This window comes from Phalacrocorax aristotelis, chromosome 2, assembly GCF_949628215.1.
Source record: "Phalacrocorax aristotelis chromosome 2, bGulAri2.1, whole genome shotgun sequence".
NCBI classification, from domain to species: Eukaryota; Metazoa; Chordata; class Aves; order Suliformes; family Phalacrocoracidae; genus Phalacrocorax; species Phalacrocorax aristotelis.
In genome coordinates, this window is record NC_134277.1 from 135,512,663 (window position 1) to 135,538,364 (window position 25,702).

Here is a 25,702-nt window from a genome sequence, read left to right on the forward strand (position 1 = left end):
TAGAAGGGTTGGAGTAGGTGATCCCTGAGGTTCCTTCCAACCTGGGATTCTGTGATTCTGTGACAATATGTATCAAGCATTATTCATACCCATCAGTCAACAGCAATTTAGTGCTACGTTCCAAAAACATCCATTACTTAAATGTTGTCCTGCAGCAGGAGATACCCTCACATACTAATTTTATATTATCATCACTTTCACATAAGAAAATAACAGAAGGAAAAAAGGCAGGGTGTTTTATCCGACTGTCCATTTTCCCACGAGCAAGGGGGCACGGGCTGCAGCCTGACACTACGTGGGGGCATTGTCACCGGGGCACCCCGGCACCGCCTGGGCCGCCTCCCGTGCCCATGCAGGGGCTGGCCGCGCTGTTGCTTTTTCAGCAGTGCGGGGATTTCTTGCCCACGTGTTACGTCGTCAGCTTTCAGAGAGAGACGCTGCTCTTGGAGGAAAAAGGTCCTGACGGTGGCGTGACCTCAGCGTGACGGACCACACGACACGTCAGACTGCAGCGCGGCTGGGCTGGGGCTGGGCTTTGCAGGCGGGGGCTCAGACCCGGCTCCCCCGGGGGCGCAGCCGAGGGGCGAGCTGGGGCTCCCCGCCACCGGCGGCTGCCGCGGGGCGGTGCCCGTGGCGGGGTGCCGTGCCCGCGGCGGGGTGCCCGCGCCGTGGGGCGGTGCCCGTCGCGTGGGCGGTGCCCGTGGGGCGGTGCTCGTAGGGGAGGCCGGCGCGCCCGCCCGCCCGGCGGCTGTGGCCGTGAGGGGCCGCCCGGAGCCGCCCAGCCAATGGGAGCGGCGCTTGTTAGCGGGCCGGGAGGTGGTGGCGTTGCCACAGCAGCGGTGGGGCCAGGGACAGCGGCTGGGGAGCGCCATGGAGGGGCTGGAAGGTGAGGGGCAGCGGCGGGGGGTCCCTTCCCTTCCCTCCCCTCCTCCCCCTCGCCCGGGGCATCCGGCGGGCACCTGGGCTGGGTCCTGTCGATGCTTTGTGGTGCGGCGGGGCGTGCGTGGGTGCGGCGGCGGGAGCCACCTTCCCCGTTCTCGGGGTCCCCTGAGGCGGCGCGGCGGCCTCGCCTCGCTCCGCGGCCGGGGGTGCTGGGCGTGGCCGCGTGTTTTTGGGGTGGCAGACAAAGGTGAGGGGCAACGGAGCCCGGCGGGCCGGGGAGCGCCAGCGGGCGCGGAGGCAGGGCCGGCCTCGCTGCGCTTTGTCTCGGGCGCTGCTCGGCCCCGGCAGCCGAGGTGCGGGTCCGTGGCCGTTCCCTGCCGGCCCCTTTCTGCCGCGGCTGAGCTGGGATGGCGGTGAGCCCGCTCGGTGATCCGCCACAGGCAGCGGGTGCCCCGGCTGGGTGCGGCATCGACTCGCGCCGGCATCTTTGCCGGGCAGCCTTTTTTCTCCAGTTAATGGCTAAGGTGGGTGTTAGGATATGCTTACAATGCTGTGGAAGACTTTACTGCAGCGAAGGCTATACGTTTGCTGACAGAATACTTGCAACTTTACCGTGTGCCAGTTGTGTTCATGAAGATGCTGTCACCCTCCAGAGTATCCATCATAGCCTAGGTATCACCCTGGAATTTGTGAAGTTACAGCCTGCTATCTGAGCGTTTTGGTAGGCCTGTCATTACTGTGTTCTGCAAGCTGCTTTAACTGTATTAAGAAAAGATACAGACCTGTTCTGAGTAACTATCACAAAACAGTCATTAAGTCTTCCATGCCTTACCTCACTAGAGGTAACTGAGTGCTTAAATAGGGGTGAGCGCAAGATAGCATTTGTTCTTTCTCTCTTCTAGCGCAGTTGAAGGGGATGTAATTCTCACTGAATACCTGTCTTAGTAGATTTTACAGTCATCAGCCTCTGTTCTTATACCTAGTGACTTCATCAAGGCTATAAATTGGGACAATGTAATTTGGCATTAAAATCCCAAGAGGTTCTCTTTTATTTGATTTACTCTGTAAGCTTTGCTGACTGTTAATGCCTTCTGAATTTGAAAGGTGGTGGCCAGTGGCTTACCCAGTAATGGTTTATCAGGCACTCTGACTTTCCTGACAGCCCTGTGACAATCGTATGTTGCCTGTCCAGAAGGGGAAATCTTGCTGTAATTTTGAGTCAGCTGTGTGTTTGACTGCCGTTGGGACTGCATATCATCTGCAGCCCATCTATCAATCGATTTAGCAATGAGCTAACTTACCAAGGCCAGCTCTGCCAGCTGTGTTGTATAAGCTCTAGCACCCTCATAATAGAGGGTGGGAAGAAAGCAGATCTACAGATAACAGCAGAAGCCTGAAAAAACATATCATTCTTGCAGTAGAATTTGTCCAACTTCTGACTTTGCTGGAAATAGTTTACATTTTGTTTCTGTTTTGGTGGATACTGGGAGTGGTGGCAGGAAGAACAGCTAAGTCATAGGTGAAATCTGATGTTTACTCTGTGAACCATTTCTTGAAAGTACTTTAAAAAGCTACAGCTTATCAGAGCATTTTTCCATGATCTGAAATATTCCTTCTGAACACATGAGACTAATTTGAGAATAGCACAGGTATTAAGCTAATTCTAAGACTTCAGATGCCCTTGCATTTTGAACACTCATATCCCACAGTTACCTAGCATCCTTAAATGCTAAAGTTCTTGAAACTGAAGAATATAGTATTTTGCATTTTTGTGGGTCACTTTGTACTATGTTTTTCTTTCTCTAAACAAATCGCCACAGCATAAAATCACAGAATGGTGGGGGTTGGAAGGAACCTCTGGAGATCATCTTGTCCCACCCCCTGTGCTTGAGCAGGCACACCCAGAGCAGGGGGCACAGGAACGCATCCAGGCAGGTTTTGAATGTCTCCAGGGAAGGAGACTCCACAACCTCTCTGGGCAGCCTGTTCCACTGCTCTGTCACCCTCACAGGAAAGACGTTTTTTCTCATGTTTAGCTGGAAGTTCCTGGGTTCCAACTTGTGCCTGTTGCCCCTTGTCCTGTCATTGGGCACCACTGAAGAGAGTCCAGCCCAATCCTCTTGCACTTGCCCTTCGGATATTTATAAGCATTTATGAGATCCCTCCTCAGTCTTCTCTCCTCAAGGCTGAACAAACCCAGGTGTCTCAGCCTTTCCTCATCAGGCAGATGTTCCAGTCCCCTGATCATCTTGGTAGCTTTCTGCTGGACTTGCTGGGGCAGTTCCCTGTCATTCCTCTTTTGCTTCAAAGCATTTGAAGCAAGTGACTTTGCTTTTATTTACAGTTTTTCAGTTTAAGCTGCCTCTCTTGATGCACATGAGGTTAGGCTCCGATGAAGTTTCTATAGAAAGGTATCCCTAAGACAGGAAAAATGTAGGCAAAGCCAATAACAGTAATAAATTATTTCATTGGGTGCTATGCTTCTTTTTTTTCAGTCATTGTTCCACTGGAAACTCATAACAACGTTGCTGGTTGCAATTTTAGATTAAATTTGTGTTCAGAAGCACAGTTGCACAGTCATATCCATCTGACATGGAGGAACGGGCAGCTTCTGAAATCTGGCTCAGCCTGCCCCCTCTGTATGTTAGTGTTTAGCAAAATCAATTCCCAGAGCTGATTTCTACAGTAGGTCCTGGCAGTTGTGTGTGTGAGGGACGTGATTAGGGTGGAGGGCAGGACTTTGTCTTTTGGCAGCAGTCTACTGCTGCATTTTTACGACAGCAGCAGACCCCCGTCCTCAGTCTCAGGACTCTTGGCCTGGACATTCCACCCTCAGAAGGTGGTGCTTTGATTTTCTGAAGCTCAGCTTTATAAATGCAAGATCTGTTTTATTGCTGTTTATTTAAGAATGCTATTAATAAGAAAGAACTGTACCCAGTTTATAATGATTTTTTCCATGATGTGGAGAGTTGGATGTGTATTAGTTGGCTTGTGAAGCTGCCTTAGTGACATTTAAAAAGCTAAAAAATTTTTCCAGTGTTGCAGTTGCATTTCCCCACTATGTGCAAGTTTAAATGTTCAATGACATGGCAACATACGTTTCTGTGTGAAGAAAAGTTTCTTCTAAAATTTACTTTTGTTGGTTTTTTAAAGTCTGTGGCTCTATTATTTTATTTGTATAACAGTATTGTTATATTACTAGATGAATACTGAAAGTCAAATTTGTAACTTTGAAGTTTGGTAAAAGGAATCATTGCACACTTGTAATTACAAGTGACAAATTTGATGTTAACTCTAAAGTTGCTAGCTCAGCATTTGTTACTTTGCGGCCTATGTGCTATTTGGCTGGTTTTCAATTTTTATTTAATCTACTGATGAAAATACTTAGAGTGATAGACCATCTGTGCCTGAAAATGTAGCGAACGCTAAGGTGAGTTTCCTTTCCTGCATAGTTCATGTGTAGAATCTCAGCACCATTTTTGATGGGTTAACATGTGCTTGTTGCTTTCACTGCTAGATGTCAAGAAAAAAGCTGTCACATTGGCATGTTTTTGCTTGAAGGAGATGGAGGAGGGGATCCACGCACTGAGTTCTGACTTCATATAAGCCAGAGCAGCCCAATGGTGGTGTCTGATCGGCTTCTCTCCAGTCTGTTGTTTTTTCTGGGAGGATGCCGGCAGCAGCTGCTTGAGCTGACTAAATGCCGCTTCCCACACTTGCTTGCAGCCCATCCCAGCGGGTCGGGACTGCTGCTGCCTAAGGAGTAAAGGGCAGAGGGGCAGCTGTGTCTGAGGGCAAAAGTCCAGGTCTCTGTGGTAGGTAATGGCAGCGCTTACCCAGCCCAGCATTCTCCTTCAGCCTGCGCTCTAGCAGCCAGGGAAGGCTGGTTGTGGTTGGGAGGGGATGGGTGGCTGCTTGCTCAGGATAGCCTGCAGTCTCAAACCCAGAGCTCTCCCTTGCAGATGCCAAGTAGGGACTACTGTGGTTAAGCATTCAGACTCCGAGCAGTCTGGGTGTGCCCTCAAGGTCTCGTAAGACTATGGCTCGCACTATAGCATTTTCTGCTGAGGGCTGAGATCTGTGCTGTAATAGCATTTGTCCCTGGAGCCTTCACAGGCACTGATAATGTCTGAGATACCCCACTCCACCCCAAAGGTTCAAGCATTCTATTTTGGGGTTTTATATTAGTAATGTGACTGTTGAAAGCAAGTGCTTGTGTTTGCTTTGACAGCATTTCTGAATAAGCTAGTGCCCAGTCTTGCTTATTTTTTCCCCTAATAGTGTAGAAAATTATTACTGTTTTGAAAACAATAATATTAATGTGAGTCTTCCTTTGCCTTTAGTGTTCATCTTCGCCCTCACTAGATGCGTGGAGCAGTTTCCTTAATTTGGCAGCCATTTTCTTAAGGTCCATTTGAGAGAGGCTCCTGACTTCTTGGAACACTTAGGCTTTTTTTTTTTTTAAGGCATCTTATCTGTCCAACAGAAGGAAGAATTAGTTCTGCAGTACTGTTCTTAAATCAGCAAGTTGGAAACTATTAAAGATTGAAATGCAAAACTAATATTAATGTATTTTCTTTTTAAGTTGTTTGTCTCCGGTAGCCATTAAAACATGATGATAAATATTACTTTGCATTAAACGGCTATGTTTCACTAGGTATTCTTGCACCTCTTTTAAGTGGTCTAATTTGGGCATTTAATATGCTGTATAATTGTGGTCAATGTATTTACTTTTTCTAAGGCAATTATGTTTTTATTTTTTGATAAGTGCTTATGTTTTAGGAAAGAAATTTAAATGTTTTATTTAAGGAAGAATTCTGAAAGCTAAGTTTAGGGTGATACGATGGGAAGTGCATTATCAGAATGTGTTTCACCTTTAAAGGAAGTAATATGTGCAGACAGGAATTTGAGTGTTTCAGGTTAGTTTCTTCAGCTTCTTAGAATTAATAGATTTTATACCCTTTTCTATAGTTTTATAGAATTCTTGCATTTTTAACTTAAGTTGCAGAAATGATATTGTTCTAGTAATTGAATTCAGTTGGTTGAATATAGTGGAAAGATGAATGTATTTTACCTGCACACACACATATGATGTAGTTATCAAAAGCAGTTGCATTTCAGTAAAATCTAGTTCCAGAAGTATGTTAAATAGTTGACTGGAGGGGGTGAGGAGTGGACTTAATTTTTTAAGAAATTCCAGGGGGTGGGAAACTAGGAATCAATATATTATAAATGAAGTTTATTATAAAAATTATTTTTAACACATTAAAAATAATGTGTTAGCCAAGTAATATTCTGATAAGCAAGCAGACTTAGATTGGGATTGCTCTGTCCAATTATATTTGGGTAGTAGAATATGTAAGCTCCAAATTGCTTTGGGGGTCACTGGTGCAAAGCAGTCTTGGTTTAAGGCTGTTGGGAGAAGGCTGGTCTTCAACTGACTACCTGCTTAGAGTCATCACGGTGCTTGTAGCCTAATACAGGAGAATAGTGAGTTTATGATGCCAAAGCAGAATTGTGTAACATGTACATAGATTTTGCAGGTCACATGCTCTCTAGTGCTTTAGTTGATCTTAAAGCTTATTAATAGAAGACCAGATAATGTATCTGGAAGTCAGATCGATCAGATAGTGCTGCTTATTTGCTTTTGGTTTGGTTGTGTTTCCATACGCATTACAGGGTGTTGCTGTACGCTTCTATGGGAGAACTTATCTTGGGCCGCATATCTCCGGGACACAGGGCTCTACCCACCCTGGGGACAGTGATGCACAGACATCAATATGATGGATACAAAATGTCCGTTTATTTAACTGCGTCACACGCTTATATAGCTCTTGCGCTTCCTGTTCCTGCCACTCCTATGGGGAGGAGTCTATCTTTCCGTCACATCCCGTGATCTTCTGGTTGCCGATCCCTGTCTATTCCCCTACATCGGGGAAGCTTTCTTAAATTTTTTCTGGATAATCATCACGACTGAGTGCCTCTCAAGTGCCTGTACATTAACACTTACAGTATGGCAACAAATGGGAGGAATTGGAGGTCTGTGTGCAGTTGCAGGGCTACGATCTTGCTGGGTTCATGCAAAGGTGGTAGGACAGCTCGCAGGACTGCAGTGTTGCCGCAGGTGAATACAGGCCCTTCGGGAAGAACCAGCTGGACTGCAAGGGGGAAGTTGCCCTTTTTGTGGGTGAGCAGCGAGAATGCATGGAGCTTTGCTGTGGAGCCACCTGGGATCTTATGGATCAGGGTTAGCAGGCAGACCAATGTGGAAAATGTTGTTGTGGGTGTCTGCTACAGACCACCTGATCAGGAAGATGATGAGGCCTCCTTCAGATAATTAGAAGGAGCCTCATATTCACAGGCCCTCGTAAGGGACTCTAACCACCCAATACCTGCTAGAGGGACAAATCAGCAAGGCACAAACAATCTAGAAGGCTTCTGATATGCATTGATGACAAATTCCTGACTAGGTGATCAAGGAGGTGACAAGGGGAGGCAATTCTGGACTTCACACCTACAGGCATGTGTTTTGTGAAGGTCAGGGGCAGCCGTACCTGCAGTGACCATGGGATGATTGAATTTAGGATTCTGAGAGGAGGGGGCTGGGCAAATAGCAGGATCTCAACCCTGGACTTCAGGGGAGCAGCCTTTGTCTTGTTTAGGGATCTGCTTTGAAGAATCCCGTGGGATGTGCTATCTATAGGTTATTTTTAAGGATGTGTAGTGTGATGTTGGTGTGTTTTCACATTAAAAGTTAGGCTCATGTGACGAAGGGAGGCAAGGAGGACAGGCAGTTACAGAAAAGGGGAGTACGCTGCAGTGCAAGTTGTGCGTGTGCTGCGATTACAACCATTCTTAAGTGCATGCAATTAATCTTTTCAGTCACAAAAAACCCTTCACAGAATCCTCCTCCAGGTTGTCACATTGAGGTGGTGGGGCTCTCCTCAGTATGTTATTCTCAAGGAAGCAATACAGAAGCCACCATCATCAGTCTCATGTTCAGTGCAACAACAGTAATTTTGGCAAGTATAATGCACTTGGATTGTCAGACTGAAGAGCTGATACAAAAACATGCAGAGGTACTAAGAAAGTCTTACTTAAGCTTTTCAGCTTGAAGGAATGGAAGTTATGCTGCTTTTTGTTATCTTTTGGAAGGCTGACAGGTTTATACAAGATTAGACTGCATTGTCAATACAGAAGTAGAAAAGAATTCATGAAGCTTTCCTCTGAAATTAGGGGTAGGTAGATGAAAGTAGATTGGTTTGCTATTTGCTATACAATTGTGACTAACCTAATTGTGTAAAAATTTCAGTGTATGTGAAAGATTGAATACTAAGAGACAGAGCTTACTATGATTTCCTCTTCCTTTCTCTAACTCTTCCTAATAACTGCCGAATAGCATAGGCAAGAAGGGATTTGCTTGGTGGGGTAAATCATGCATGATGTCAGTTATCAAGCAGACTTTACCAAGTATGGCAAGTACTTCCTGTTCTTAAGTGGTATGATGTATTTTTCTGACTTTCATTTGCATTTCAGGACTCCTTTTGGCAAAATAGTGACAACTTGCAAAATTTACACCATTATCGGTATACTTTTTTCCTACTCTTATACATTCATCTTTATTTTATTTAATGCTCTTTAAAATTACTCCTTAGAAATTAATACTTTCAATTGTGTTTGTTCAAAGAAGTGTTCCCTAGCTATGTCACTGCATCAGTTTCATTTTTAAGTGACACTCTTTTATGGTATTTGTCATTAGGCTTTTCAGACTGTTGTTAGTTAATGTGTTGATTAAAAAATATAACCCAGTCAGTACTGATTAGTGGACATATGTTGGAGACTGACAGCCCCCAAAGAACTAGATGCTGCGGCTTGATGATATAGATTCCAATTAATGCGGGGAATGCACTGCATCACTTTTTTTTTTTGTACCTGAAGTATGTTTATGGAACTCTTAAGTGGAAGATACCCTCCTGTTGGAGATGAAAGGGGAGTTTTGCTAAAAGCAATAAACACGGTTTTGCAGGAGAAGAATTTGGCAAGTGCTCTTCAAGTAATAACTTTCAACAGTAGTAGATTACTTGCTGGTTTGAAATAGCTACCTGGTATCAAGACTGGAAATCATACCAGAGTGTTTCTGCAAGTTTGAATTCAGTGACACTTGATGGTTCTAATTATCACAGTTGTCTCGCCAAAGTCAATTTAGTGCTGTCACTGCTGTGACAGTAAATGCTAATAAAAGGTTTTGAAGGGCAGTCAAACCAATCTTACCACATGACAAAATACTGTTACTGAGACTAAGTGCAGTCTTGTTTCTTTGAAGCATTCTATACTTCATATCTAAGTGCAGACACATACTTGGATATACAAAGATCTCCAAAAGACAAAACATAACAAAACTTCAATTAATAGCTCTTCAGCAATACTGAAGAATTTTGCTCCCTCTAGGCATGGGGTCTATTTACACAACTGCTTAACTTGTAAACGTGACAGCAAGAGCGAGCATTATGCCTGTGACTCTGTCAGATCAAACTTGTATGTATAAGTGGGTCCACACATTGTAGTGAGAAAGATAAAACTGAGAACTCACAGGTGTCACGTTCTGTAAGCAGTTGCTGTATTTGAATATGAAAGGTAGAAAGAAAAAAGGTTGTTCTCTGGAAATCTAGGTCTCAAGGAAGTCTAAACTCATCTATAAGAGTATTGAAAGTACTATGCTATGTCTGAGACTGACTGTCAGACTTTGAGTTCCACCTGAACTTCACAGCTAAACTCCAAAAACAGAAAGTATGGGTAACTGGACTGTGACCGTATTCAAACGGAATGTGTGCAATAACTTACTCATTTGCAGGTAGGAGAAAAATAATTTGGAAGGGTGATTGTACTCTGGAAGTAGTTGGAGGAGGAAGTGCTCTGACAGGGACGGTTTAGAAACACAAGTGGTGAGATTGTTGTAGTGCAGCTAATAAAACTGCCAGTCTAGTTGTTTAATTCAGATACCCAGCATCTTACTAGGTTGAACTCTGGGTTTTTTGAGACCTGGTCTCAGACAGTGGGAGAACAGAGTATAAAGCTGTATATGAGTTTTGGCATCACTTCAACTGAAATACTTAAAGAATCATAGGTTGGAAGAGACCTCTGGGATCACCTACTCCAACCCTTCTAGGAAGCGCACAGTCTAGACAAGATGGCCCAGCACACTGTCCAGATGACTATTCACAGTGTCCAATGTGGCCGAGTCAACCAGTTCCCTGGGGAGATTATTCCAGTGGTTGACCCTTCTCACTGTGAAAGATTTCCCTCTCATGTCCAATCGGAATATCCCCAAGAGTAACTGGTATCCATTCCCTCCTGTCGTCTCCATGTGACTCCGTGTAAAAAAGGAGTCCCCGTCTTCTTTGTAGCTACCCCTGAAGTACTGGTACATGGTGGTGAGATCCCCTCTAAGCCTCCTTTCCTCAAGGCTGAACAAACCCAGTTCTCCCAGCCTATCCTTGTATGACAGGCTTCCCAGTCCTGTGATCATCCTGGTGGCCCTTCTCTGGACCCCTTCCAGCCTGTCCACATCCTTTTTGTAGAGCAGGGACCAGAACTGTACGCAGTACTCCAGGTGTGGCCTGACAAGGGCTGAGTAGAGTGGGATAATGACTTCTTTTTCTCTGCTGGCAATGCCTTTTTTGATGCAACCCAACATCCTGTTGGTTGTCTTGGCCGCAGCAGCACACTGTTCGCTCATGTTGAGCTTCCTGTCCACCAGGACCCCCAGGTCCCTTTCCACAGAGCTGCTCTCCAGCCAAGTACATCCCAGTCTGTGCTGCACTCCTGGATTATGTTTTTCCCAGGTGCGAGATCTTACTCTTGTCCTTGTTGAACTTCATAAGGTTCTTGCTGGCCCACTCTTCCAGCCTATCCAGATCTCCCTGCAGAGCAGCTCTCCCTTCTGGAGTGTCTACTTCCCCACTCAACTTGGTGTTATCAGCAAACTTAATGAGGCTACACTTGATCCTGTTATCCAGATCACTTATGGAGATGTTGAATAACAGTGGGCCCAATATCGACCCCTGGGGGACCCCACTTGTGACAGGTTGACAGTTTGAAAAAGAGCTATTTATCACCACCCTTTAGGTGCAGCCTGTCAGCCATGTGCTGCACAGACCACTTGTCTAGGCCATAACGCATTAATTTATCCAGGAGGAGGCTGTGGGGGACTACATCAAAAGCCTTGAAGAAGTCCAGGTAGACAATGTCCACCGCCCGCCCCATGTCAACCAGGCAAGTCACTTTGTCATAGAAGGCCACCAGCTTTCTCAACCATGATCTGCCTTTAGTGAAGCCATGTTGGCTTTTCCCAATCACGTGCTTTATTTGACTTGTGATGGCCCCCAGGAGGATTCATTCCATAATTTACCCAGGGATTGGAGTAAGGATCGTGGGCCTATAGTTGCCCGGATCCTCCCTCGAGCCCTTCTTGTAGATAGGGGTAACATTTGCCTTCCTCCAGTCCTCTGGGGCATCCCCCGTTCTCCATGATTTCTCAAAGATTATGGAGAGTGGCCTTGCAATGACGTCAGCCAGCTCTCTCAACGCCTGGATGGCATCACGGCCCATCAATCTGTAGGGTTCAAGCTCCTGTAGTAATTCATGTACTAACGCTTCCTTCACTGATGGTGGGTCGGTGTTTGGATCAACTGGGAATGTCATTCCCAAAGCCTGGGACCCGTCAGTATTGGTAAAGACAGAGGTAAAGAAAGCGTTGAGGACCTCTGCCTTTTCAGCATCGTTGGTGGCTGGCTCTCCTATTCTGTTTAACAGTGGGCCTATGTTTTTCTTCTTTTTCTGCTTGTGGTTGACATACCTGAAGAACCCTTTCTTGTTATTTTTGACATCTACGGCCAGTTTCAATTCAAGCTGGGCTTGTGCTTTTCTAATTGCATCTCTGCATGCTCTGGCAATGCCCTTGTAGCTCTCGATGGATAACCCTCTGCTTCTCCATTTCTGGTATGCTTCTCTTTTGGATTTGAGTAGACCGAGGAGGTCATGGTTGATCCAAGGGGGCCTCTTGCTTCGCCTACTTCCCATTCCTTTATAGGGGATAAACTGGTTTTGTGCTTCCAAGAGAGAGTTCTTGAAGAACTCCCAGCACTCACTAGCTCCTTTATCTTCCATGGAAGCTTCCCACGGAATCCCTCCCAGCTGAGCTCTGAGCGAGCTGAAGTTTGCTCTTCTAAAATCCAGAACCCTTGTCTTAGAACTGACCTTCAGCCTGCTCAGCAGGATCCTGAACTCCACAATATTATTATCACTGCAGCCAAGGCTGTCACTAACCGAGATATTCCAAAGCAGGTGTTCTTGGTTTGTGAACAGCAAGTCCAGCAGTGCCTCATTCCTGGTTGGCACATCTAACACTTGTATGAGGAAGCAGTCCTCTAAGCATTCCAGGAACTTGGTGGATGACATGCGAGCTGCCCTATTGTTTTTCCAGCATATGTCTGGGTTGTTGAAGCCACTTCTTCCTTTGTTATGCATGTAACCATTTTGAACATACTTCTCTTTTCCTTAAGTGTGTTTAGATTAGATAAACAGTAATAATTATGTCTGTCCTTTTCTAAGTATATTCATTCATGTTTAATACATGATTAATATATCAATGTTTGTCCATACATTATTAACATGTTATTAATACATGATTAATGTATTAGTGTTTAATGCAGGCATGTAAACTGCTGGTAATTAATGCTATTAAAGATGGTAAAAGGAAAAAAGAAGTGTTGCTGCTGGATCTTCAATGGTCTTTGGTAGTATAAGCAAAACGAGGGCAATCCCTGGATTGTTCCTAGACTTAAAGAAGACTGAAGAAAATTGCTATGACACCATCTTACTTCCAATTTCTATTCTCAGGCTCATTTGCCAAGCAAATCTTTCTTTTTCTTGATTTGAGTGTTCTCTGTTTTTTACCTCCTCTCCCCCATCCAATACATCCCAGTTTAATGATCTATTTTTGTTAGCTTTTGATCAAGAGAAAGTTTCAGCCAGTCCATGCCTTTTTTTAACAAATCCCAAAGTTTTCAATGTGAGACACTGCTTTTTTGTTGTTGTTCTTTAATTTTATCAGACTAAAATAACTCAGAATAAGATTTTTTCAATTTTTATTACCCTTTATAGTTACTATCCTCGTAAACTATAGCCAAAAAGTTACCCTATTTGTTGCTGACTTTAAAAATACTAAATTTTTTCATTACTACTAAAAATGTAAGAACTCCTTCCCCTTTATGTTGTGCATTTATGTCACTTGTTTTGCAGAAGCAATGTCAATAACAAGCATGCTGATGGCAATAGATTCCATGCATGAATACCTTTTCTTAAAAAGAAAAATCAGAACTCCTCTTTTCCAACTTTCACAATTTGATTCCCATGTTTTATTTTAAAATTATCAGACTTAACATTGATGACATTGCTAACCCTCCTGTAAGGGAAGGCCTATGGACCCCTAGAGAGAAATGTTAAGATTTTATGGTTTGGTTTTGTTTGTGGTGGGAATTTTTGGCTTTGTGGTGGTTTTGGGGGTGGGGGGAAAGGCATTATTTTAAAGGAGGGGAAATTCACAGGAATGATTAAGAAATTGAAAGGATAAGTGTGTAAATGTAAAGGGCTGTAGGCTTCCCATTTTCAACAAGACTTAAGGAACTTTCATTTTTTTCAAAATAACTTCCTTTTTTGTTTTGGGTCAGTGATTTGTATTAGGAAGGAGGGTGTATTGGAAGTAGAAATAGCTCTTGGCAAATGTGGTTGAGTACCTGCCAGCAGCAGAAGAGGGCTAGGAATGCTGTAAGGTAATCCAGCTGTGTAACTGTAGCTGCAATGAGTGTTAATTGGCATTAGTTATGCATTGGTATATCATATGTAAATACTGCTCAATCAGGTGAACATCTCACAAGTCTATTGTTTTTTTAATGGTGAGTTTAAACGTAAGCTCAAATTCCAGAGTTCAATGAACAGAAGAATATGGTGGAAAACGTAGCTTAGCTTCTTTTATTAAGGCAGATATTTGAAAGAATTCTTCTCTCAATCAAACCCTTAATTTTATACTATATACCTGATTTAAAAATCACTAATTCTGATTTATTTCCGTTATTTGCTTAAAGACACAGTGTCACTTTGTATTTCTATGAAATGCCTCTCTCGTTTCTGCAAAGCTGAGGGTTGTATTAGAATAATGTGGTACAAGGAAGTTGAACTCTTTAAGCAGAAGTGAGTTTGCAGTGGTGTCAGCATTGAGGGTGCTGAGAACTCTGAAGAATGAAGTAATTAAACAAACAAAAGAAATCTGTCCATACCTTGTATTTTTGAGTGGGAGAATTGAGGAAAGCTTACAACCGTTGCTGCTTACCCTTGAGGACAATGGTGAGGGCTGGTTCCATCCATCAAAGCTATGTATGACAGCGTGCATGTTAATACTTGTGGTTAACATTATGCTCAGGCTTGTGAATTTAAGAAAACAGGTCTATGGAAAAACTTTCAGATGTGATTGTTTAAAATAGAGCTTGCAAAAATACAGTTAACAATAAAAATTTCTAGTAAATGTTGATAATATCCAAGTATAATTCAGATGCAAGAATAGAAGAAAATCAAGATTTATCTGCACATTTTCTGTATTTCCTGCTTCCCCCTACTTGTGTATATCTAAACACACATACATTTAGATGACACAAAAGGAAGCTTGATGATGACTTCAGTTGTAAAACTGAAAGTTACTGTCAGTATGGTCCTGCTACGCTGTGACAAGGGCCTATTCAAGTTTACATGAAAAAGGTATATATTAAAGATATGAAAATAAATGTTTTGAACTGCAGAACACTTTTCATATGATTTATGATTCTTAAAATGGATTGTGCTCTGTAGTGTATTAATGTATTATATGTAGTGACATACTGATTATGAACTTCATGCAAGTAATTGATAAAGGCAGAAATAGATGTAATGATTACATATTGGTACTAGAAATCTCACTCAGTTTTAATCTTTACATTTGGGGAAAAATAAGTTTTTCAGGGGGAACCATGGCTGCCCGAATCTACATTTGTTCACCATGAAACACTTTGTTAAATTTTCCATTTTCTTTAGGACTGGTCCTACAGTTAATTGACAAGTATGTATGTTTAGATGGAAAGTTATTTTCCACTGTGGAATTGGGAACAAAAATTGATCAAATCATTGAACGTTGCTATGTTTGTAACTTTGTTAGTTTAAGCCACTGGTTTGCCTAAAACACAAGTCAGTCCAAAGTGGTTTTGTTTTAACTCTGTATAAATAGAGGGAGCTGTATTGTCTGTAATAGTCAGACTGAGTACAGAGAAAACAACTAGTAATTCTCAGAACTAATTCAAACTTACTGCCTCTTTATTCACATGTGTGATATAAAAATATCCCTGTGTCTCTGGTACAGTACTAAATATAATAGATGCTTGTTATTGGGAAACCTCATGGAGTTTTTAATCTCTGTTGTGACTCCATTGCATAATGTGTACTCTATGAATACATTTGCTTGCATAAGCTTGGATACTTAGATTTGTTGGTCTTTTATCTGTTTCTGTGAATCTGCTGTATGTCAAGTATACCATTTACATTTTTGTTACCAATGGTTGAATGGCAACATCAGAAATGTTTTTGTAAACTCAGTAATAGCCTGAATAAAAATATAATGTTGAAGAGACTTTCTCTCCAAGAGAAAGTGGAACACTTTAACTTGGTAGAGAAAAATAAGTGGTGGGATGTGACTTACTGCTATAACAGATGATTCTTTTCCAAAGACACAGAAATACCCACTAAATATTGTTATTATTGGTGTGTGTTTAGGCTGTCATTGTGACTTACAGTGAATCCGTCATTTGCATGCTGACATATAGGTGTCCCTTTAAAGGTGCCGAGTTAGGTGTTGTAAATTATCAGCATTGATGCTGACATGTTACTGGGCCTGCCTGTATCCAAAAGTACATAAGCACTTGTGTATCATTTCCTTTCTGATCTGCACAATCTCTGCACAGTTCAAAGAATGTATACTTTTGCAGTAACAGCTGTTATTGCTGCTAAGTATATGCGGTTAGCAATCTAGGAAGATATTTTTATCACAAACTCAAACATTTTCTTACAGAAGTATGTTTTGTTTTGTTTTTAAGGTGAGGTTACAGTACCAACTGGAGATTTGCTGCCGTGTAGGATTTGCGGAAGGACTTTCTTTCCAGCAGCACTTGTAAGTGGTATGAGCACTGTTGGCTTTTAGATCTGATAAGTTGATACAGGAGTTAAACAATGCTCAGTATAGCTAAATAAAGTATATCTAGATGCTTGGTTTTGGTAGGTCTTTTGTGGGTTTTTTCCCAAAAAATTATCGACTCTAGTTTTCTCAGTTTTGAAACTCTCTAGAAGGAGGTTAACTTTATTTCAGCATTCCATCATTTTCTGAAAATACATGCTTCTAAAAGCATCTTCTCTATGGTCATAGAATCATGCCTTGCCTCTGCAGATGTAAGCCCTAGCATCAGGCAGTCTCAGCTAATAATAGTGTTTTGTTAGCCACCTTCAAAATACTGTGTTCTCAATAGAGATTGGTCAGTCTTTAAATATGAATATGAAATTAAGGCACTTCTGATTTGTCTTCCCACTCAATGCAAATGCTGCCTACCTAGCATCAATTTTTATTTGGAAGGAACAAATACAGACGCCCACTATTTTTCTTCCTCATCACTCAAGTTTTTGTTACCATGTATATGCATTCATTAATTCCTGTAGTTCTGTCTAAAAGCAATGTCTGGCATAAATATTTGAGTGAAAACAGTCTGATCTTATTCATCAAGAGTTGGGCCTTGTTTCCCAATTTGTCACATTGAGAAAGAGGGAATTAACGTTTTAATAACTTATGTTTTCAAAACTGAGTTCGTTATTCTCCTTTTTGTTTTTCTTCTGCTTGTAGAAAAAGCATGGACCCATTTGCCAAAAAACTTCTGCCAAGAAGAGGAAGACATTTGATTCCAGCCGACAGAGAGCAGAAGGAACTGACATTCCCACAGTAAAACCTCTTAAGCCACGGGTATGTCATAATTTAATCTGCATATGAACATTTTAGGCAAACTGTATGCATTATAATAAGGCTTATTTTTGCTGGCAATTTGTAACCATTAGATCAACTAGGATCTGGAAGAAATCTAACGATAAAGTTGTGTACTAAAATAAGGCCTGTGCTCAGCTTGAAGTAAGAGCTTCAAACGTATAAAACTTTCTTTTTTGGCTTCTTAGCCAGAACCACCCAAAAAACCTTCCAATTGGAGAAGAAAGCATGAGGAATTTATAGCAACCATACGAGCAGCCAAAGGACTTAATCTCAAAGACGGTGGAAAACTGCCTCCACCACCTCCCCCATCATATGACCCTGGTATGTAAAACAATTGAGTTCCTTAGAGATTTGTAAGTTAATTTTTAAGAAATTGATTTGGAAGGGAATTTGTTGGACTACAATATTGACAAGTTCTTGAAGATGACTATCTGATTATCCCTATGCAGGTGCTGGTTTGTGACTGTGGGTCTGGCTGCTTAACATCCTGTGTAGCTTTCAAAGCCTGTGACTTGTTTTTTCATGCATCAAAAGGTAGTTATGGGCAACTTGCAGCTTGCTGCTGTCGTATAAATCATAGGCTGGAAAAATTGTTTCAAGACCTTGTTTCTGTCCACAGCAGTGGAATTGCTCAGAAAGAGCAGACTACCTTTTTAATTAGCTGCTGACGCTGGACACCCACCACCGATTTACATTGTAGGAATGCTCATCGACTATGTTCTTCAAATGTAGTCTCTCCAATTTCTTGCTGAATTCACATTTAGTTTCATGTATGCAGTGTGTGCTGTAGTGTGCATGTGATCCTTCCTCATGTGGTGGTGGGGGTACTTGTGTTTTGGGTATGTGAGATGTGTGGGATTTGTATTAACAAGGGAGTAACAGTCCTTGGGTGCCTTCAGAACTGAGGCTGGGTAAAGCATTGAAGCAGTCTGATGTTAGTGAGAAGAAAATACACTTTTCAGTTAGCTTCTGATGTGGTAATAGGTTAGAGAATTGTTGTGGTTCAGCCTCAGTCAGCAACTGAACACCACGCAGCCGCTTGCTCACTCCCCCCACCCCTGTGGGATGGGGGAGAGATTCAGAAGAGCAAAAGAACTTGTGGGTTGAGATAAGCACAGTTTAATAATTACAATAAAATAATAATTATAATAATAATGATTATTATAATAATGACAATAATGATAAAATAATAAAATGGAAAAGGGAAAAAAAAAAACAGAAACAAACGATACAACCGCTCACCACCTGCCGACCAATGCTGCCTGTCCCCGAGCCGTGATTGCTCCCCTCCCAGTTAACATACTGGGCACGACATTACATAATATGGAATATCCCTTTGGTCAGTTTAAATCCATTCTCTTAGCTGTGCCCCCTCCCCTCCTGGCTTCTTGTGCACCTGGCAGAGCATGGGAAGCTAGAAAAGTCCTTGACTAGTACAAGCACTACCCAGCAACAACCAAAACATCTGTGTGTTATCTCAACATTGTTTTCATGCTAAGTTCAAAGCACAGCACTATGCCAGCTGTAGTGAAGAAAATTAACTCTATCCCAGCTAAAACCATGACAGTAGCCACCCCTTATTCCATATCATTTACATCATGCTCAGGTCCCATACTATCCAATACAATTTCAGTAACCCCTACCCGCCTTCTCATCCTTTAACAGAACATACAGATTTCATTTATCATTCCCCTAGTCTATGGACCACCCCTGTAAACTGTGAAACGTTCATTGAGTTCATTTAGTCCTTGACTTTGGGTTCCATCTATTGTACTATTCTTTCAGAGAGGTGCTGTGTGTGGTGTTGGATTGTTGCATGCTGAAGTCAGTCCTTGTTCCACCACCGCTGCACTGTTAGTCCTTGTTCTATCACTGCTGCACTTTGCTTGGCTCAATTGAAGGTTTTTTTTTTTATTGATTTGGGAGTTTCCCACCATGATACCATTGATATGGCATATAGCAACCATAGTAGTGATGACATACAACATTATAGAGCAATTAACAGCATACTATTCAGTTCATTGGCTGTTTTCACCCAAAACCAAATCTCCTTGAGCTACACACCGGACTCCTCCATCCTCCCACATCACCCACCAAGTGCACCCAGTCCTCAAGCAAATGCAGTCCCATGAATGGGCTTGCCTTTGCCTGAGGCAGTAATAACCCAGACTGTTTTCCCGAACATATTTTTACATGCACTACAGGGACTCTATCCCCTTCCACAGTACGTAAGGGTTCTGTTTGGGCAGGGCCAGCTCGCTTGGCAGATCCCCTAGTGTTGACTAACCAGGTGGCCTTTGCTAAGTGTGTATCCCAGCGCAGTCCCTGCCACGGCCAGCAGGAGCTAAACCATTTGATCAGGTGAATGGCTATTTTCAAAAAGATTGGGAAAAACCAGGACTAAATAATTTGTTTGCTTCTGCCTGTCTGGTCAAGTGAAGATGCGAGTGTTCCCTACCTTCCTTCTCTACAGGAAACGTGTTAGTCCAGTATTAGGATTGTAATTGTACATTCATAGTAAGAAGTGAAGTCATATTGTTTAGCATTCAGTACACTATCTTGAAATGCCAGATGCATTTTAAAGTAAAGTAAAACCAGTGTAGCTATTAGCATACTGTGGATAAGAAACATAAGGCTCAGTCATGGAAAGGACTGTTAATAATTTAGTTCTGGGCTCTTCTGCTTGTAATGCAGTACCTATACAACTAGGTCTAGCTTAGAAAGCTACTAAAATGTGCTCCCTTAGTTCCAGAGACTGCAAATAAGTTTGAAGCAAAGCAAGTAACTTTATTCAGCCTGCTTGAAAGCAGATAGCAGGTAAAGGGAAGAGAAAGATATTGTGCCTCTGTTTCTCTTCCTTCCATTTTTTACCTTTTCCAAGCTGAGTCTTATGTTTGTATTCTCCTGGCTTCGTGCTGCTGCTGTGGTATTGTGGTTTAGCTCCAGTCAGCAACTAAGCCCCACACAGCTGCTTGCTCGCTCCCCCCACCCCAGTGGGATGGGGGAGAGAATCAGAAGAGCAGTAGTAAGAAAAACTCGTGGGTTGAGATAAGAACAGTTTAATTAAAGTAATAATAATATAATATAATGAAAAGCAAAATAACAAGAGAGAGGCAAAACCCAGGGGAAACAAAACAGTGATGCAACCACTCACCACCTACCAGCTGAGGTCACCAGTCCCTGGGCCATGACCACTGCCACCCCTGGCCAGCTCCCCCCAGTTAATACACTGGGCATGATGTCATGTGATACGGAATATCCCTGTGGCCAGTTTGGGTCAGCTGCCCTGGCTGTGCCTCCTCCCATCCTGACTTCTTGTGCACCTGGCAGAGCATGGGAAGCTGGAAAAGTACTTGACTAGTGTAAGTACTACTTGCAACAACTAAAACATCAGTGTGTTATCAATGTTATTTGCATACTAAATCCAAAACACAGCACGGTATAAGCTACAGTGAAGAAAATTAACTCTATCTCAGCCAAAGCCATTACAAGTGGGTAAGACTTAGGAGGAGTGAACCAGGAATGAAGAGAAGATGCATGAATTGATCAATGGAGTCTCTTCCCACAAATCGAACAGAACAAAAATAGAGTGGAGCAGCTACCCTTGCTCCTTTTCCAATTTAACGTGTAGGAGAGAGGTTATCATGGAGTATATCCATCCCCTCCTAGTCAGCTCTGTCTTTGGCATGCCTATTTCTAAGTAGCTGCTAGTCTTTTTCCTTTAAAAGAAAAGAATTCTGTATTAATATTTCTTAACTGAACGTTTTGAATTTGCAAACAAGTGGTATTGCTGGTTCTTTGATCTCCCGTTCCACCTTTTCTTTAGAAGTGCAGAATAGCCTCATGATATTAAGAAGGATTTTAATTTACCCCATTTGCATTGAACTTGACTGCATATGTGTACTGCCCGCTTATTTTGATTAGTTCATATTTTATAAAGCTTACATTGAATCCTAACAGTTCTTCTAGACAGTACAAACAGTGTTTCCACATAGCCAGGTGGCTGACTAGTGCTAAGCATTTTACAAAAGGATGAAGATACAGTCCCTGATCCTTAAGAGTGTACATTAATCCTGTACAGTCTGATCCATTTAGTTTAGTGGGCTTTGAAAGTCTTCTGTGGGAACTGAGCTGTGCCCCAGCTAGAACTGCCTCTTCTTGTTAACTAGGGGCTACTATGGCTCCTTTGTGAATCTCTTTTGCTTTTTTATTACTTTTTTCCACCTTTGGGCCTATCTTGGTTTGGCTGTATAGATAAAGTTCTTTTTCTTCCGAGTTTCTATCTTTTAAGATATAGTTTATGTTTGAGTACTCTGACACTAGTGGAGTTCGTGTAAAACAAATGAATAAAAATTCATTGTTGTTATCACATGAGATTCCCATGCTGTCGCTTCTGTGAAGGACTCCTGTGTCCTTTGCTCACGCTTCTTGGGTCACAGCTCATGGTTTGGCCACTGCCTCATTTGACTTATTAAAAATTGTTTAACTTAAAGGGATAACTACTTAAGCCAGATCTGCTGCATTTGGAGTAGTAAGGTAATCAAAATTTTATTTTTCATTGTATAATATCTAACTGTAGTCTTGGAAGCAGTGACTGTTGAATCGCTCCTCATTTTCTTCAGTACATTCCTATAAACACCTAGTAAAGTACTAATTTAACCTGTTTTGCCAGTGTCCAGCTCTTCTGAAGTTGATATTTACATGGTTTTGAATACTGTAATGTGGGGAAATCAACATCCATGTCTCCAGACAGTAAAATGTCTACCTGAAACTGCAGTGCAACCATTTTACTTTCAAAGGGCAGTGTATTTTAAGGGGTCTATTTCCAGCATACAGATGAGGGATCTTTTAAGATTTAAAACATTTAGCTAGCCTTTCTGGTTTTTCTCTAATGTTAGTAATAATGTTTCCCGCAAGTAGTACTGCTTGCAATGTGAATAAATTAACCTTGAAAAATAATACAGCTACCAATTACCCTGTTTTGCATGCATGTCTCTATGGATTTCTCCTAATTTTGGCTGATTCATGTTGTTAAATTTCCAATTTTATTTTTTTTAATGATCATTTCCAATATTGCAGTTGGTATTTCTCAGTCCTTTCAAAACTGCCAGAGGAAACAGATTTTGTCTTTTGCTATTTGTATGGGAAAGGTTTTAATTAATTTTCATTTCTTGAACAAACTGAACTGTGTTTGATTTTTCTTTTTGCCGCCCCTTCTCTCTTCCCTGATATCTCTGCTGTGTCCGTATGCTCATTGGCCACCTTCTCTGCTGAATGGCATCTCTGAATGTGTTTCTGATTTTGCTGAGGTTATTTCTGATCCTCAACCACTCATTCTTATCCATCAAACAAGAAACATCTTCTGTTTGACATGTGGACAACATTCTTCTCCCCAGCAATATGTGCTTCATTTTCAGATTCAAGAGGCCTTAATCTTCTCTGTGGGTGGGGCAGGGGCTGGTCGTCAATAACTGTTTTTAAAAAATAAAGTGGTTTAAAGTCTCTTAATGTTTGGTTTTTATGTTTTTAAGATTACATTCAGTGTCCATACTGTCAGAGGAGATTTAATGAAAATGCAGCTGACAGGCATATCAATTTCTGTAAGGAGCAAGCAGCGCGTATTACTAATAAGGGGAAATTGGCAGCTGATACCAAAGGGAAGCTTCCTACTCGAACACAGGTAAACTACATTTTTCTTAATCAAGCTTGTTAAATAGTGTGTTGCTTTTAAATGCATTTAACTATTTTATTCTGTAATTTTATTTGTGCTAGACTGAAATTAGGCACTAAGCATGGAAGAGGTTTTTGCATTGTTATGAGAGTTGCAGAGATCCATAAATCAGATGGCAGCAGTTACAAAGCCAAAAACAGTCATGAATTTAATTCAGAGATTTGTGAAAAAGACAGGTAAGGGTAGCAGCAGGAAGCAGAGATGCAATAATTGTAAAGAAAGTTGAATTTTTGTTGTGTGAGTCTTCTGAATCCAATTCAAGACTGTTCATTAAGTGAACAAACAAAGGTACATGACTAAAGGACAACTGACAGCAATATTTTGGCTGACCAGAGACTTAGAGAAATTTGGGCATATTGAGGTAAGAGCTGCAGTAGTTAACTTACGATGGAAAGAAATGAAGGATTAACGTGTAGTTGTGTTTTCATTGGGTGTAATGCTCTTTTTTCTGGAAGCCGTGAAGGGTTCAACAGACACAAATAGTTACTTAGTGATTCTTGCACTGTGTTCTGAATCAGTGCTGGGACTCGTTCAGAGCACATGGGTGAAAGTAAGATTTGAAAGACAAAAATGATCCTGCCCTTGACTATTCTTTTTAAAATTAACTGGTAATGGGGTGATAATGTTAAGCTCAAGAGCTGTAGAAAAGCGGAAAATACACAAAGACATACAGTTAAACAAAAAACCAGAACCACTGAGTTAGATAGTCTTTCCTGCTAGTATTGTCTGGATGTATAAGAATGCAGACTAGTGGAAAGTATTTGCATGATACTGTACCAGAAACAGTTTACCTAGCAGGTCATCATTTTCTGTTCTCCCGTAGTACCTGAGATAACTACCTATTGAGTTATATAGATAGTTTGATTTCATTGCTTAAATTTCTAGGTTGTATTTTGTTACAGTACAAACCTGCTGCAGTTAAGAAGATGCCTTCTGTAGGATCAGCACCGTCGTCATCATCACGCTTACCACAGCCAAGTGGTGTTAGCAAAACTGTTGTAGGTATGAAATGAATGTTATAAATTTTCCATTTCCTTTCTAAATATTAGCTCTCAAACTGTGCAGTAAAAGTAACAATTTTAATAGCTGGAAGGGTTTCTATGATATTGCCCAGTGATTTAAACTGATGAAATTAAAAAAAAAAAATCATAGGAGTTCAGTGTTATGTGAGTGGATAAGATGGTATCTGGTTTTCATAGTACAATTTTTTAATCAATGTTTTTGTGACCATATTATTTTAACTTACATATATGATGGCTATGCACTTTATTGTTGAAATTGGTATAGCAGTTTGTAAAAAAATCAAAGTAAAGTTGGAGGGGCACTGATTGGCATCTATCCAGTAAGACTCTTGAGCACATAGGATTGTCTTCTGGTTTATATATTGGGTCAAAATAGTTGGGTTTTTTTTCTGAATTGAACCTGCAAAATCATTCTGTGTGATAATGCGTAATTGTATTGAATACTGATCTCTCACCTGAGATTTTTCCGTTGCTTAACTCTAATCTGTACGCTGAATATGATCATGAATTGGTGAAAATACATGGTCAAGCCACGTGTATTATAATTACGCAAACCCTGGTCTTATTCTGATTTCAGATATCATCAGATAGCAAACATGTTCTGTTTGTACATATTTTGACATTCTAGGCTTTATTTCCTTTTTCTTTCTGAAGAAAGTAATTGAGATCCAGTGTGTTTTATTAGAACAGAACACTGTCTCAATTGCATGTTTTCTGTAAATTTCTGGAAACATACTACTACTAGTATCTTGATGCTTTCATATCTTGATATTTCTAAAATTCTTGTTTTGAATTTTACAATTAAAAATATATAATGAATTATATCATTCAAACAGCAAAATCTTAACGTTTTCTGGTATTTCCATGCTTGCTTTCAACTGCAAGGTGCCTCTTCAAGTAAAGCACTATCTTCATCTGGATCCAGTGGGAGCAAAATTCAGACATTATCACCAGCTCATAAAAACTCATTGGGAATGGTGAACCCACAAGCAGGGTAAGTTTCCATTTAATGTTGTCATTTATGCTTTATTTCATATTTTATGTTGTGCTAGTTCTAGAAGTCTCTGTGGTCTGCTTCACTTGCATTATTTTTCCTGTGAGCTTCAGAAGTGCAGTGTTTTGAATTTGTCCTTTATGTCTAAACACAATTAATATTTAAGGAACATTGGAGTAGGCAAAGATGCGTTTTCCAATGTTAAAATGGCAGCAAAGAAGGTGAAGTGAAAAAAACAGATATAAAATAGATTAAAATGTTATAGAATATGCAGAAGTGGCTGGAGCTAAAATTTTTTCCTTTGTAAAAGTGAAGAGACTTAAAAAAAAACCCAAAACGTTAGGCCTAATTTCTTGCAATTCTGGGAAATAAGAGGCCTCTGCCACAGACCATCAGCCAGTTGTGACAGAATCTTCCCTCTTAGCACAAAAGGATGGATACTTTAACTCTTCCCTTTCCTGTCTTAAAATACTCAAGGCATAACAAATGACTGAACACAAATAAGGCAATGGAAACGAGTGCTCTGCAACAGCACAAGAAATGGTAGATACAGATTACTAGAGTTCAGCGAACATGCTGGTGTGATCAGGGCTGTTACTGGTAATTTTGCTGGGGGAGGTAGTCAGTGCACACTATCTCAAAGAAGAAATGTATGGAAGGGATTGAAGAAAAGTAGTGGAATTTTACAGAAGCTTAAGCAGCACCAAGGAGCACTGAGAAAACATAGAAGTCTTACAAGTTATACACAAGTATGAATTCTGTCATACCTCCCTCCTAACACCATGTAGCATGAGGATGCAGTTCTGTCCCTCCTTGCTCTACCCAATACTAAGTCTTTCAGACACATACTGGAGGCAGAATCTGAGGTTGTCAGAACTTTATTATTATTATTATTCCTGCCCCCCCCGCCCCGCCCCAGCTGCCAATGTCCTAGTAGTCTTTGGTCTACAGGTCAGGTTCACTACTGT

The 25,702-nt window shown here is 41.4% G+C and overlaps 1 protein-coding gene across 1 annotated transcript in view; it reads left to right on the forward strand.

The window, feature by feature from the left end:
- The first annotated feature begins 706 nt into the window (after positions 1–706).
- The window catches only part of ZC2HC1A (zinc finger C2HC-type containing 1A), a 37,676-nt gene continuing 12,680 nt past the window's right edge, over positions 707–25,702 (forward strand). Inside the window, exons 1-7 of the mRNA XM_075085286.1 lie at positions 707–886; positions 16,056–16,129; positions 16,850–16,966; positions 17,173–17,308; positions 22,519–22,667; positions 23,621–23,720; positions 24,626–24,734. Of these exons, the coding sequence (XP_074941387.1) occupies positions 871–886; positions 16,056–16,129; positions 16,850–16,966; positions 17,173–17,308; positions 22,519–22,667; positions 23,621–23,720; positions 24,626–24,734 (701 nt within the window). The 5' untranslated portion in view covers positions 707–870. The remainder of the gene's footprint in view (positions 887–16,055; positions 16,130–16,849; positions 16,967–17,172; positions 17,309–22,518; positions 22,668–23,620; positions 23,721–24,625; positions 24,735–25,702) is intronic.